Source organism: Saimiri boliviensis, chromosome 11, assembly GCF_048565385.1.
Source record: "Saimiri boliviensis isolate mSaiBol1 chromosome 11, mSaiBol1.pri, whole genome shotgun sequence".
Classification (NCBI taxonomy): domain Eukaryota; kingdom Metazoa; phylum Chordata; class Mammalia; order Primates; family Cebidae; genus Saimiri; species Saimiri boliviensis.
Window position 1 is genome coordinate 61,845,257 of NC_133459.1, and position 15,011 is coordinate 61,860,267.

General features: G+C 38.6%; 2 protein-coding genes and 1 pseudogene across 6 annotated transcripts in view; 2 read left to right on the top strand and 1 right to left on the bottom strand.

Annotated features, from left to right (window-relative positions):
* The window catches only part of ITGB3BP (integrin subunit beta 3 binding protein), a 72,287-nt gene extending 65,240 nt beyond the window's left edge, over positions 1-7,047 (bottom strand). For both annotated transcript variants that reach the window (XM_074380950.1, XM_010348187.3), the window contains exon 1: positions 6,927-7,047. In XM_074380950.1, coding sequence (XP_074237051.1) covers positions 6,927-6,931 — 5 coding nt within the window. In that variant the 5' untranslated portion in view covers positions 6,932-7,047. The remainder of the gene's footprint in view (positions 1-6,926) is intronic.
* LOC104653162 (cysteine and glycine-rich protein 2 pseudogene) lies at positions 2,015-2,587 on the top strand (annotated as a pseudogene).
* Positions 7,048-7,151: 104 nt separating the features above from the next.
* The window catches only part of EFCAB7 (EF-hand calcium binding domain 7), a 52,310-nt gene continuing 44,450 nt past the window's right edge, over positions 7,152-15,011 (top strand). For 2 of the 4 annotated variants that reach the window (XR_012512442.1, XM_074380953.1), the window contains exons 1-2: positions 7,152-7,455; positions 9,406-9,593. Coding sequence is in view for 3 of the 4 variants with exons in the window: in XM_074380953.1 (XP_074237054.1) it covers positions 9,407-9,593 (187 nt within the window). In the remaining variant the exon portion in view is untranslated. The remainder of the gene's footprint in view (positions 7,456-9,405; positions 9,594-15,011) is intronic. The other 2 variants (XM_003921477.2, XM_074380952.1) reach the window with 1 other exon arrangement.

Genomic DNA, 15,011 nt, shown 5'->3' on the forward strand with positions numbered 1-15,011 from the left:
TAGATGAAGTGTAATTTATCATTTTTTTCTTTTGTAATTCTTGCTCCCTGTGTCTTGCATGAAATTTTACCTACCCCAGATTGTAACAATATTCTCATATATTTCCCTCCAGAAATTTTACTTTTTACATTTAGGATGAAAATATATCTCAAATTAATTTTGTGCATAGTGCAAGGTGAAGATCAATGTGTGTGTGTGTGTGTGTGTGTGTGTGTGTGTGTGTTTCCCCCACTGTTCCAGCACCACTTGGGAAGAAAATCTTCTCTTATTCCCACTGAACTTCTTTGGCACCTTTGTGGGTCTAATTCTGGACTTTCTATTCTATTTATCTATTTCTCCTTATGCCCAAACCACATTGATTTCATTACCAACACTTTATGCTAGGTTTAGTTAGTGTACATACTCCAACTTCATTCTTTTTTTTCAAAATTGTTTTGGCTACTGCAAGTCATTTGCCTTTGCACACAAATTTTGAAATCAGTTTTCAATTTCTATAAAATCCTTGCTTGAAGAACTAAAAATAAAACTACCATTCAACCCAGCAATCCCACTACTGGGTATCTACCAAAGGAAAAGAAATCATTACATAAAAAAAAAAAAATGTGTTTGTACATTTATTGCAGCACTATTCACAATAGTAAAGTTAGGAATCAACCTGAGTCCATCAATGGATGACTGGATAAAGAAATGTGGTGTGTATATACACCAAGGAACACTATGCAGCCATAAAAAAGAATGATATCATGTTGTCTGCAGCAAAATGAATGGAGTCGGAAATAATAATCTTAAGTGAAATAACCCAAAAACAGAAAATCAGGGCAGGCACGGTGGCACACATCTGTAATCCTAACACTTTGGGAGGCTATGCTGAGCAGACTGCTTGAGTCCAGAAGTTCAAGACCAGCCTGGGCAACGTGGCAAAGCCCCACCTCTAAAAATAAATAAATAAATAAAATAAGCTGGGCATAGTGGCATGTGTCTGTAGTCCCAGCTGCTCAGGATGCTGAGGAGGATCACCTGAACCTGGGAGGTGGAGGTTGTGGTGAGCTGAGATTGCACCACTGCACTCCAGCCTGGGTGACAAAGCAAGATCATGTCAAGAATGAAAGAATGAAAGAAAGGGAGAAAGAGAGAGAGAGAGAAAGAGAGAAAGAGAGAAAGAGAAAAAGAGAAAAAGAGGGGAGGGGAGGGGATCAACTGGCAGCTCACAGCAGTGATCTCAGTATTGTGAGAGGGCAAGGCATGAGAACTGCTTGAGATCAACATGGGCAACACAGTGACATTTTGTCTCTACAAAAAATTAAAAAATTAGGCCAGTGTGGTGGTGCACACCTGTAGTGCCTCCTAGCTACTAAGGAGGCTGAGGCAGGAAGATCACTTGAGCCCAGGAGGTCAAAGCTGCAGTGAGCCATGTTCATGCCACTGCAGTCCAGCTTGGAGGCAGAGTAAGACCTTAAGAAAGGAAAGAAAGAAAGGGAGAGAGGAAGAGGGAGAGGGAGAGGGAGAGGGAGGTGGGGGAGGGAAGGAGAGAGGAAGGGAGAGAGAGAAAGAGAAAGAAAGAAGAGGGAGAGGAGGGAGAGAGAGAGGGGGAGGGAGGGAGAGAGAGCGCGAGCAAACACCACATGTTTTCATTTATTAGTGAGAGCTAAACAATGGGTACACATGAACATAGAGGGAAATTACAGACACTGAGACTTCAAAAGGAGGGAACATGGGAGGAAGGTGGGGGTTGAAAAATTATCTATTGGGTACAATGTTCACTATTTGGGTGATGGGCACCTACAAGCCCACATCTCACCATTATGCAATATATTCTTCTAACAGACCTGCACATATACACCCTGAGTCCATAAAAAAATAAAAACAAGGGATTTCGTTTTTATTTTTTTATAGACTCAGGGTGTGTATGTGCAGGTTTGTTACAAGAATATACTGTAATATACTCCTGGACCCTCCCTCAAGCCCAGCCTCGCTGGGCTCTACCTGTGGCGCATGCTCCTGCCTCCGACTCAAAATGCCTGTCTGAGATGGTGGAAACAAGTTTGCAGCCTGCGGAAGGACCACGTACTACGCAGAAGAGGTGCAGCGTGATGGCAGGAGTTTCCACCGCTGCTGCTTTCTCTGCAGGAAAAATTTAGATAGCACAACAGGGGCAACTGACGATGAAGAGATTTATTTATTGCAAATCCTGCTATGGAGAGAAGTATGGGCCAAAAGGCTATGGTTACGACCAGGGTGCTGGCACGCTTAACATGGATAGTGGCGAGAAGCTGGGCATCAAGCCAGACTTTTCAGCCTCACAGGCCTACAACAAATCCAAACATTTCTAAATTTGCTCAGAAATATGGAGGTGCTGAGAAGTGTTCCAGATGTGGGGACTCTGTATATGCTGCTGAGAAGATAACGAGCTGGAAAGCCCTGACACAAAAACTGTTTCCGATGTGCAAAGTGTGGGAAGAGTCTTGAATCAACAAACCTGACTGAAAAAGAAGGTGAAATCTATTGTAAAGGATGCTATGCAAAGAACTCTGGGCCCAAGGGATTTGGCTATGGCTAAGGAGCAGGGGCTCTTGTTCATTCTCAGTAAGGTGTAAACCCAGAGCTAATCATCACACACTGAGAATCTCTTCATAATCTAGGCACAGATAATCTTTAACACTAAACTACTGTGAAATTCTACTAGCATTAAGTACTGTATATTACCCTGTCCTTGGATAGGCCGGCTAGCACATAGGAAGAGAGCACCGTATCATATCCTTTTACTTTACTCACCAGCATTTTGGGGGAACATTTCTTTTAAGTTTTAAATAACACTTCAGCTTGAAAAATAAAAATAAAAAAATAAAAAATTAAATTAGGTATAAATGATCATCCCCAAAAAAAGTAAAAAGAAGAAAAATTAGATTACATGAAAAATATAAAGCAGAAAAGATAAAGATAATACCAAATACTAATATAAAAGTTTTCATCCACTGAACTTTTTTTTTAAAAGATCCATTTTAAGGCTGGGCGCGATGGCTCACGCCTGTAATCCCAGCACTTTGGGAGGCCGAGGAGGGTGGATCACGGGGTCAAGAGATCAAGACCATCCTGGTCAACATGGTGAAACCCCGTCTCTACTAAAAATACAAAAATTAGCTGGGCATGGTGGTGCACGCCTGTAGTCCCAGCTACTCGGGAGGCTGAGGCAGGAGAATTGCTTGAACCCAGGAGGTGGAGGTTGCGGTGAGCCGAGATCGCGCCATTGCACTCCAGCCTGGGTAACAAGAGTGAAACTCCGTCTCAAAAAAATAAAAATAAAATAAAAAGTAGAAATAAAAAAAGCAAAACTTAAAAAGAAATGTTTGTTAGGATTATGACAAGGATTGCATTAAATCTAAACATTGGTGAGAACTAACACTTTAATAATATCTCATTTATCATTTACTAATACTCTTATTTATCTTCATCTTTAATTTCTCTAAGAAACATTTTGTAATTTTCACTGTAGAGGTCTTGCATATCTTAAGCTAAATTATATGCATTTTTATGTAATCATAAATGAAAAATATTAAACTTCAATTTCCAGGTGTTTATTGCTCAAATATAGAAATATGTTGATCTTTATACACTGATTTTGTGTCCTACATCCATGCTAAATAGTTCTAAAAATTGTTTTGTAGACTTTTTAGGATTTTCTTCATACATGATAGCATTGTTGAATCATTAATTTTACTTTTTCCCTTTCTTTGCTGTTGTTTTTGTTTGTTTTGAGACAGGGTCATCCAGACTGGAGTGCAAGTGACTGCAGCCTTGACCTCCTCGGCTCAAGTGATCCATCTGCCTCAGACTCCCAAGTAGCTGGGACTACAGGCATGTCCCATCACACCTGGTTAATTTTTGTATTTTTTTGTAGAGACAGACTTTTGCCATGTTGCCCAGGCTAGTCTTGAACTACTGAGCTGAAGCAATCTGCCTGTCTCAGCCTCCCAAAGTGCTGGGATTACAGGCTTGAGTCACCGCCCCCGGCCTTTTTTTTTTTTTTTTTTTTTTTTTTTTTTTTTTTTTTTTTTGAGACAGAGTTTCACTCTTGTTACCCAGGCTGGAGTGCAATGGCGCGGTCTCGGCTCACCGCAACCTCTGCCTCCTGGGTTTAGGCAATTCCCCTGCCTCAGCCTCCTGAGTAGCTGGGACCACAGGCACGTGCCACCATGCCCAGCTAATGTTTTGTATTTTTTTAGTAGAGACGGGGTTTCACCATATTGACCAGGATGGTCTCAATCTCTTGACCTTGTGATCCACCCACCTCGGCCTCCCAAAGTGCTGGGACTACAGGCTTGAGCCACCACGCCCGGCCAATAAATATTTATTGAGCAACTATTTTATCAGTGAGGACACTGAGTAGCACACAGCTGGTTAACAGACTCAAGATTCAAATCCTGGTTTGTCTTACTCCAAAGTCCATGATTTTTCCATTTCAAATCTTTAAAAAGTGAAGGTTTCAACACAGAGAAATGACTGTGCCACTAATTTTATAATGTACACAAAAAGAGGAACAAGATTGGATGAGAAAATGATTAGCCTAACGAAACCAACAGCAGCATTTATCTAATTCATCTGTTTCCTCCAAAGAATCAAAGAGAAGGCACAGAAAGCTACACTTGTGAGGACTTAATATAGGTAATCTCTAAATTCTTTTAAAAAACATTTTAAGTAGTACATGATACATAGTAGTAAGTAAATGTAAGCTGTACAAGTTATAAAACATAAGAAAATAAGCACCCATAAACTTACCACACAATTTAAGAACTAGATCATTACCAATATGATTGGGTATACATGCATCTATTTGCTTCCCCCAAAAGGCATCTACTAAACTGAATTTTGTATTTATCATTTCTCTGCCTTTTAACAATAATCTTATCGTACGCATACATAACCGTAAGTAGCTTATCTTTGCTTGTTCTTAAGCTTTATAAGGATAACAGATGTAGTCTTATACAAATTGGTTCTTCTCATTATGTTAAGATTCATCCATCCACTCTATTGTCACGGAACATTTGCTGATTCTTATTTATTTTAGATCTATTTGGACCATATATATTTCCAGAACTACTCATTTCTGTATTGAAGTTTTTTCCTCTCAAGGTTCTAAGAAATTAGAACAAAGAGAGATCACACCTCCTGTAAGTTGTATTACACATTTAGTCTTCCAAGGACATACCAATAGTCACCATTTCAACATCACTTAAAAATGAATCCATTGGCTGGCCACGGTGGCTCACACCTGTAATCCGAGCACTTTGGGAGGCCAAGACAGGTGGATCACAAGGTCAGGAGTTCAACACCAGCCTAACCAAGATGATGAAACCCCAACTCTACTAAAAACACAAAAATGAGCTGGGGACAGTGGCAGGTGCCTGTAATCCCAGCTACTCAGGAGGCTGAGGCAGGAGAATCGCTTGAACCTGGGGAAGCAGAGGTTGCAGTGAGCCGAGATTGTGCTACTGCACTCCAGCCTGGGCAACAGAGTGAGACTCCATCTCAAAAAAAGAAAAAAAAGTTCCACTTTTCATGTTTTTTTTTGGTTTCCCCACTCTCCTATATACAGTTCAGAGGTATTACCATTTGTTTGGCAAATACACGTTTGTTTTCATTGTTTTCTTGGAGAGGAAGAGAGGGAGAGAGGAGAGAGAGGGGGAGGAGGGGAGAGGGGGAGAGGGAAAGAGAGAGAGAGAGAGAGAGAGAGAGTGTGTGTGAGTGTGTGTGAGAGAGATATTATCTTTGCAGCTTTGTTTAAATGTGAGAACTAGATGATTTTTCCAATGCAGCAGTGGGGAGACAAGTCTCTTTGCTTAATTCTAGGGAAAGGAAAACCTCCTCAATAATCCATAACCTTTAAGGGCATCAGTTAAACATGCATTTATTGGTAGCTGTGTTGAATGCCGTTTTAAGTGATGGGTTTATCTGTAAAGCTAATAGCAGCCCCTCTCGCCTAAAGTCTTTTAGGATTCAATGAAAAAACGTAGATAAACTGCTTAACACAGCACCCACATTGTAATTCAAGATTCAATAAATATAGGTTATCATTTCTGTACAGCTTTTCACTTTCATGTCAATTCCTATTTCATACAAATATTTCCCTAGCTGTGTTAATTTGCATTTTACTTAATCCTGAAGTAAACTAAGGAATAGGTTACACTAGAGGGAGTACCTAAATCAGCCTGAGGACAAGGGCAGCCAGGGATAAATTACAGGTGTTTGATATCCACTCCACTCCACTCCCGCCCCCCCAAATTATTTAATGATTTTAAGTTTCTATAGGGTAGTAACTATTTTATGCATCTCAATATAGGATGGATGAAGGATAGGAAAACCAGATAAATATTATCTAGCACAATGCCTATTCCCACTATGTTCATTCTCAATAATCAGATTATTGGCGATGGATGGAAATTTAATCATGCAGTACAAACTTATTTGTATAAGTAAGAAAACTGAAGCCCATAGTCGATACGTGACTTGCCCAACAGTAACTGGAATCCAGGTATCTAGACCCAGTCCATTAGTTCTCCCACGGGTTTACATGAACGCGCCACGTTAAACGAGGCAAGAGACTGACAAACTACGAAGGCGTGTTTTCATCTACTCTGTCCCATCCTCTGTGTGTTAACTTTATGTTGTTTCAAGTTAGACACCACCTAAATACAGCCGTAAGTTTACAAAATCTGTTAAAAGCATTGTAGTAACAGAAAGTGAAGGAGGACTATTGCATGAGTACTCCTAGAGTGGAGCTGGGGGTCCCAAACAAGGGGGATTGTTGGTCAACAGAGGAGACAAGTTTATAATCCAAAAAGGAAAACAAGAAAGGCTGTTGGGCCACATAATATCTCATCTTCTTGCAGAGGGGCCCCCAAAACAGCAATACCTGGGAAGGAGATACCTACGGCATTTTGAGATTCGGGGAAGCACCACTGCCGCTGAATAAACGAACCCAGCAACTTCTGAGAACAGAAAATTCGCCAAAAGAGACGCCAGAAACATGAAAAGCGCGCGCTGGACGCTGTGTCACGCCCACCGCGGCCCGGCGGAAACACACTCCCCGCGACGAAGGATCCGGGTGTGCCCGAGTAAAGGAGCGGGCGGGAAGTCTAGGCCCAGGACAGCATCCAGTTCCTAATGGGTGTAACAGAGAACCCTCTCTCACTACTCTGGCTATTCCACCCCCGCGACAGACTAGCAACACAGCTGTCTCTGTTCTCCCTGGATCAGCGCTTCCTAGGTTTCCAGCCGGATCGTTTGGGGAAGGGCTCAGCATCTTATTTCCGGTGGCGGTGAGGGGCAGTTGCCATGGTGATTAGAGAACGGCCGAGATCTGTCCCGCTGCGGGGAGAGGATCGCGGAATCGCGGAATCGCGGAATCGCGGAATCGCGGAAGGGCATTGGCAGTGTTCTTCGTTTGTGAGCTGGACTGAGGTAGCGAACAGCTCGCTGTCTCTGCCTCTTCACCCTCTTTGTCCCTCTCTGTGCGGCTACTTCTCCTTCGCCTGCTTTGTTTACTTCTCTGTAATAAACATTTGGTCCATGTATGTACCTAAAACGTACATATAAATGCGGTTTTATTTCCAGAGGAATACAAAAATAGAGAGATGGTACCCGAGATTACCTGCAAAGGTATTTCACTGCGTAGGGACGGTAACGGGATGGCTTTCTGTTTTCACTTGGCCCTGCAGAAGCCTTAGGCGCCTGTGAACAGTTTATTTTTCTTGCTGTTGTGTGGCTGATTATTTATGAAGCCGTTTGCTGCAATGTACTCGCTAGGCCCCTGTCTCAGTCTCGGTCTGGAGTTTTAAATAAAGGAGGTTTCCAAGCCTGGGGGGTGCAATTATATGTTTATTTAAGCTTCAGTTTGGTCTCTCATTACAAAAAGGAAAAGAAAAAAATTCTGGCATATTTCTGCGTTGGGATTTCCACGTGAGAGAGTTGCCTTATTTGGAAAGAATATTTGAAGACTGTCCTAAAAATACTTACATTTAAAAATTGCTTATTGCAGAGTGAAATTTATTCTCCCTTCCTTCTTAAAACAGTTTTCTTTCACATTTGTGAGGAGATACATGCACGCATATGTGTTTAAAACTCTGGTGCGTAATTATAGTAATACCAATTTGCAGTAACCAGACTGTGACACCGCATCCCTGTGGGGTCCTTCTAAATCTGGTGTAATATGAAAGTGTCAGGCAGGCGGCCTGTGTATTATAAATAGGGTACTTCATCCATGATAACCGATTATTATCTTTCTTTCCCAAGTGTAAAAGATCTATATAATTCAAAAAGGTGCAAGTGATTTAGGCCTCCTGAGTAGGAATCCAATGAGTCCTGAAGGGGACCCTATCTGTGTCATCTTATTGTTGAACTTGAAATGTTCAATTTATTATGTTGGAGTGTATTTTTAGAAGTCAAAACTGGGTAGAGTAATGTTGGAAGCTGTTAGACCACCAGTACAATTTAGTACCCCATACATAGTAACCATTGTTCAGTAAACCTATATCCACATTAACAAAGAAGAAACTGTTAACGAAATTTATGGCTTTTTGCCACTTACTGCTAGCTGGGTGACATTGCTACCCCTCAATTTCCTCATCTGTAAAATGGACAAAAAAATACCTGACCACTGTAATAGGGATAAGACAAGATATATGACAGTTCTTTAAGCTCTTATGTACAGAGGTGCTATATAAACCCCAAATATTATTAATAAAGGAACACAGTAAAACTATGATAATACTATAAATGGGATTTTTAAAATTTAGCTATTTGAAATGTGGGGCTGTATTATTGAGATGTTAATGAAATGATCTTGTTGATTGTGTTGTGGAAGATGGATGTCAACTACCACTCACATCCAAATTCTCATTATTGTGGAGTTTTCCATTATCTGAAGTTTATTTAGCACTTATTATATGCCAGGCAGTATTGTGTGCACTTTACATGTCTTAACTGATTTGCTTCTCTTAAAAACCTGATGAAGAGTCGCATCTGACTTTCTTATTTTAAGAAAATGGATGTGTGCTTTTCCTTTGTTCAATGATTCTTCTTTTGTATATGTTATGTCTTTGTTCTTTTGGCTATGATCATATACTTGAACAATTGTATATTATACATATATATATATCTAAAATTAGAAATCAACTGGTAGGGCTTATTCTTGTTTAACATATGATAGTACATCCATATACAAACTATAATATTCATCTTTTTGTTCCACATATAAAACTTTTAATATCTCGATTTTTTATATATGTTATAAATTTTCATCTTTTTCTTCTATGTATGAAATCTTGATTCTTCTCCCTATATTTAAAAGACATGGTGACATTTGCATTTTAGTGATTCACATTGACAGATTTCTAAATTATTTTCCAATAGAATGGCGATCAGTCCAGGAAGCGATGCTGCTTTCTCCAGTCAGAAATCAACACCTTCAGAAAGTCCTCAAACAAAGAAATTTCCACAAACTGAAGAGGAAATATTTTATATGAATTGTAGAGCTGCCTACTTAACTGTCTTCAAAAGCAGCTTGGAAAACATTGTTTCTAAAGATCAACTTTACTTAGGTAATTTTTTAAAAATTTTAAATTTTTTGCCTTTTTATTAGATCAGAAAGACTAAAATTAGAACTACCTTGTTGAATCATCGCAGTTTCTTACTGAAGCTTGAATAATGGAACTACAGTAAGCTATTATGTCATTTTATATAGTTACATGTTCTAGGAACTTCAAAATAAAACTTTCAGTGTTTATACCAACTAGATGGGTAATTGAAAGCTTCTGTCAATTACTACTTGCTTAAGATATTTTTAATTCTCATTTTGATGCTTTAAGATTTATCATAATAAAATTGAAATACTTTGGCCTCTAAGTCACTAATATGAATTTGAGGAAAGTGTAAAGGATATGTAAAAATCAGTTGAATGTCTGAAAAAGTGAAGTATTGAGAGATAAGTGAACTTTTAAAAGAGAATTGAGTTTGGGGTTTTTTATTTTTTGTTTTGTCTTTTATTGCTCCTATCCTTTATTATATTTAAAAATTCTTCTCATTACCAAGATCCCCAAAACCACCAAATTTGGTCCTTGTCAGAAGTATCAAATGACTTGGAGGTCTTTAGTCATGAGAGAGTAGTAAATAGCAGTACTAGATAACACTGACTACTCGTCAGTTTCATCAAGGCTAATAACATTATGGGTAGAGAAACTGAGTTATTTTGCCAATTTTAGAATGATTTTTCTTAAACCAAAACCCTGATGTATTTTTGCAGTGGTGTCTTGAGTTTGTATGCAGTAAGATCTCTATTTGAGGAAATGTATTTTGAGGAATATTATTTGTAAAATAGTTTAAATGCAGATGCACATGACTGACTTTTAAAGTCATGTTTGATTTTAATTTACCTAATTTAAAAATTACTAAAATGTTCTATTTTGAATTTTAAGTATTTGTGTTTAATTCATATACATTAAATGTTTAGGCAGACATCAATAATTTTTTTTTTTTTGTGATGGGGTCTTGCTCTGTTGCTCAGGCTGGATTGCAGTGGCACAATCTTGGCTCACTGCAGCCTCTGCCTCCTGGGTTCCAGCGATTCTCCTGCTCCTGCCTCAGCCTCCTGGGTAGCTGGGATTACAGGCATACGCCACCACGCCCAGCTAATTTTTGTATTTTTACTAGAGACAGGGTTTGGCCATGTTGGCCAGGCTAGTCGCAAGCTCCTGACATCAGGTGATCTGCCCGCCTCGGCCTCCTAAAGTGCTGGGATTACAGGCGTGAGCCACCCACCATGCCCAGCCAATAAATTAAAATTACTTCTAATTTGCCATTATTTCTAAAATATCTGAGGGTTTTTTGTTGTTGTTGTTACTGTTTTGAAAATATGCTAAGATAAGGAATCTGCCAAGTTTAAAAATTTAACATGCCTTCCACTACTATGACATTTAGTTTGTGAATCAATGTATATGTAAAGGTGCTATCAAACTTATGAAATTATCTGGTAGGATAACAATGCAGTGTTTATTTCTTAAGTGTTATATACACTTTTGGTTTTAGGGTGAAATACTCTCTTAACATTGTAATAATTGATTTTAGATCACCTATTTTTAAAAAAGGAGTAATATGAACCAGAGTTGTTTCTTATTGCTATGTCTTTCATCTATATCCTTCTGCCACTTATACAATATGACATGTGCATTTCCATTTTAAGGTCAGATAAAGCAGTAGCATTACCATAGCTCTAAATTCCTTTTTTGTCAATTTATAAATAATACAGGCATTATAGAATCATGCCAGAAATTTAAAAGTAAACCCTGGCAAGAAGATCCATATCATGGTGTCAAAATTTAAACATCTACAGCTACGTAGTATTTTTACTGTCATCAAACTCAATAATTAGATCCAACTAATTCTAAACCTGGAGATGAAATTTAGTAGGAAATAGACTGTATCAATTTCTTAGATATGGGGATACCTACTTACTGAGTATGTGTTTTGGCATAATTAATTTTATTCTGAGAAAATTATTCTTTTCTAATTACCAGTACATTTTTTAAAACAGCATTTTCTTTGTTGCTAAAAATAGCAGCAAGCACATACTAAGCTGCCACTTGTGAGAAAAAGTTACATACCCTTTTTCTCAAAACTAGACAGAAAATATAATTTACTTTCATGTGGACTTTTGACCTTCAAATTACAGCTTCAAATGCTGGCAGGGATGTGGAGAAAAGGGAACCCTAATACACTGTTGGTAGGAATGTAAATTAGTACAATCACTATGGAGAACAGTTTGGAGGTTCCTCAAAAAACTAAAAATACAGCTACCATACGATCTAGCAATCCTACTACTTGTTATATATCCAAAAGAAAGGAAATCAGTATAGTGAAGAGATAGCTGCACTCCATGTTTACTGCAGCACTATTCACAATAGCCAAAATTTGGAAGCAGTGTAAAAGTCCATCAGCAGATGAATGGATAAAGAAAATGCGAGCTGGGCGTGGTGATTCGTTCCTGTAATCCCAGCACTTTGGGAGGGCAAGCCAGGTGGATCACAAGGTCAGGAGATAGAGACCATCCTGGCTAACATGGTGAAACCCCGTCTCTTCTAAAAATACAAAAAATTAGCCGCGTGTGGTGGCATGCGCCTGTAGTCCCAGCTACTCAGGAGGTTGAGGCTGGAGAATCACTTGAATCTGGGAGGCGGAGGTTATAGTGAGCCGAGATTGTGCCACTGCACTCCAGCCTGGGCGGCAGAGTGACTCCGTCTCAAAAAAGAGGAAAAAAAGAAAAGAAAATGTGGTACATATACACAGTGAATCACTATTCAGCCATAAAAAAAAGAATGAGATCCTACTCCAAGAATGTTATGAAGTTGTCAGGGAAAAAGAAAAAAAGAATGACTTCAGCTGCATCTCCTAAGAATTGTCCATTCTCCTACATAACCACAAAATCAAGTGTAAGGGTATTTGAATGAAAAACAAAAACAAAAACTTATAAGCAATTTTTTTTTACTAAATAAAGAAGCTTTGCATGACTAGAAAAATAAGGGAGGGTCAGGGATTCCAGAAAAAAAAAATGAGACCCAACATGGATAGAAATGGAGGTCATGATGTTAAGTGAAATAAGCCCTACACAGAAAGGCAAACGTCACATGTTCTTTCTTGTCTGTGGGAGCTAAAAATTAAAATAATTGAACTCATGGAGACAGAGTAAAATGATGGTTATCAGAGCTTGAGAAGGGTAGTGGGGGTGTGGGGAGAAGGAAAGGGGAGAAAATAGAAAAATAGAAACAATAAGACCTAGTATTAGCTAGCATAACAGAGTGACAGTAGTAAATAAAATAATTTAATTGTACATTTAAAATAATTAGAGTATAATTGGATTGTTTGAAACAAAAGATTAAATCTTGAGGCAATGGGTACCGTATTTAACCTGATGTAATTATTGCATACTGTATCAAAATACCTCATATTATACATCTACTATGTGCCTCCAAAAATTAAAGATTAAAAAAAAAGAACCTGCCGGGCACGGTGGCTCAAGCCTGTAATCCCAGCACTTTGGGAGGCTGAGACGGGTGGATCACGAGGTCAGGAGATCGAGACCATCCTGGTCAACATGGTGAAACCCCAGCTCTACTAAAAATACAAAAAATTAGCTGGGCATGGTGGCGCGTGCCTGTAATCCCAGCTACTCAGGAGGCTGAGGCAGGAGAATTGCCTGAACCCAGGAGGCGGAGGTTGCGGTGAGCCGAGATCGCTCCATTGCACTCCAGCCTGGGTAACAAGAGCGAAACTCCGTCTCAAAAAAAAAAAAAAAAAAAAACAACCTTAGAAAAGAGGCACTTTAGGCTTAACAATAAGGAAGAAATTTTGCAGAAAATTTTATATGATATTCATTGTTATAAAAATAATAGTTGTGTAAGTGCATTCTGTATATGTACCATGATTCAGTTAATCACTCCTTATGATTCAGTTAATCACTCCTTGTTTTAACATTGTTTCCTTTATTATTAGTAGCAGTAGTGTAGCGATATGATGAACATCTTTGCATACTAAGTCTTTTTAAAATAAAAATATTTTAGAGGCAAAAACATTTACAACTTCATTTACATCTATTTGTATTCCCAGCTTTTAGAGGGTGGGAGTTGCCTGGGGTTGGAATCCTAAAACACATATGCCATTTCTTTGATTCTGTGAACAGCTGAATTAAAGAATGGTTCATTTACACATTAGGCATAATACTTATATGTTGTTGCTAGAGCAGCATGGAAATCAAGGCTTTTGTCTACATCCAAAATGAAATGGTGGAAATAAAACTATTTATATTAACTTCCAGTACAATGAATTTCTGCAAAGCTTTTATAGGTGTATGGAAGATGGCAGTTACCACAGCTACAACTTCCGTTAGCTCTGAAAGTCACTAGCATAATCTAGAAGATGACAGAATTTTATTTATGGATTTCTAATATGTTATTACCCTTAAGTTATGGCCATAGATAGCAATTTTACACTTGGATGTAGACTCCTATTTAGATTATAAAATTTCTTTTTTTGAGATGGAGTCTCGCTCTTTCACCCAGGATGCAGCACAATGACAAGACAGCTCCCTGCAATCTCTGCCTCCCTGGTTCAAGCGATTCTCCTGCCTCAGCCTCCAGAGTAGCTGGGATTATAGGTGCATACCACCAGATCTGGCTAATTTTTCTATTTTTAGTAGAGACGGTGTTTCACCATTTTGGCCAGGCTGGTCCTGAATTCCTGACCTCAGGTGATCTCCCTGCCTCGGCCTCCCAAAGTGCTGGGATTACAGGTGTGAGTCACCACGCCCAGCCTAGATTATAAAATTTCTTTGGAACTAAAAGTTTGTATTGATGAACAAAAATCACCCCCTATGCTATACTTGTGCACAATAATGTTCAATAGAACTGACTCACTTACATCTATATTTATTACCCTGATCTGGTTTCTATTTCCATTAGGCTATTTCTTTAGTTAAATTTTTTTATGTTTATTGGTTCTTCTTACATTAGATTATAGAATATCTAGATTATCCTTTTTGATGCTGATTGATGATGCACAGATCTTGTGAATTCCTATAAAGATAGTTGGAACTATCCAATATGAGCTTTTATCATAGAATTTGTGAGTACAATTCAGGACAATTATACCTTTTAAAATTCTGTTAATTCCTTCGTAATGCTTAGGAAATTTATCATTGGTTCAATTTAGAAAATGTTATATTTCAGTATGCAGAGATTTATTTGCAAATTACCAAGTTACTTCTATTTTAGTGTGATATGACATACGAAAACATACAAAGCTTTCCTCACATGCACTTCTTTGCTCTTCATAGATATAAGGATGTGGTTAAAAATGAAGAGTAGTTTGACTATAGCATCTCTATAACAGTCTTCTCTCACAGTATGTCGACACTGTTGGTATTTAGCAGGACCATAACTGCAAAGGCATACTTTATTTGCATATATTTG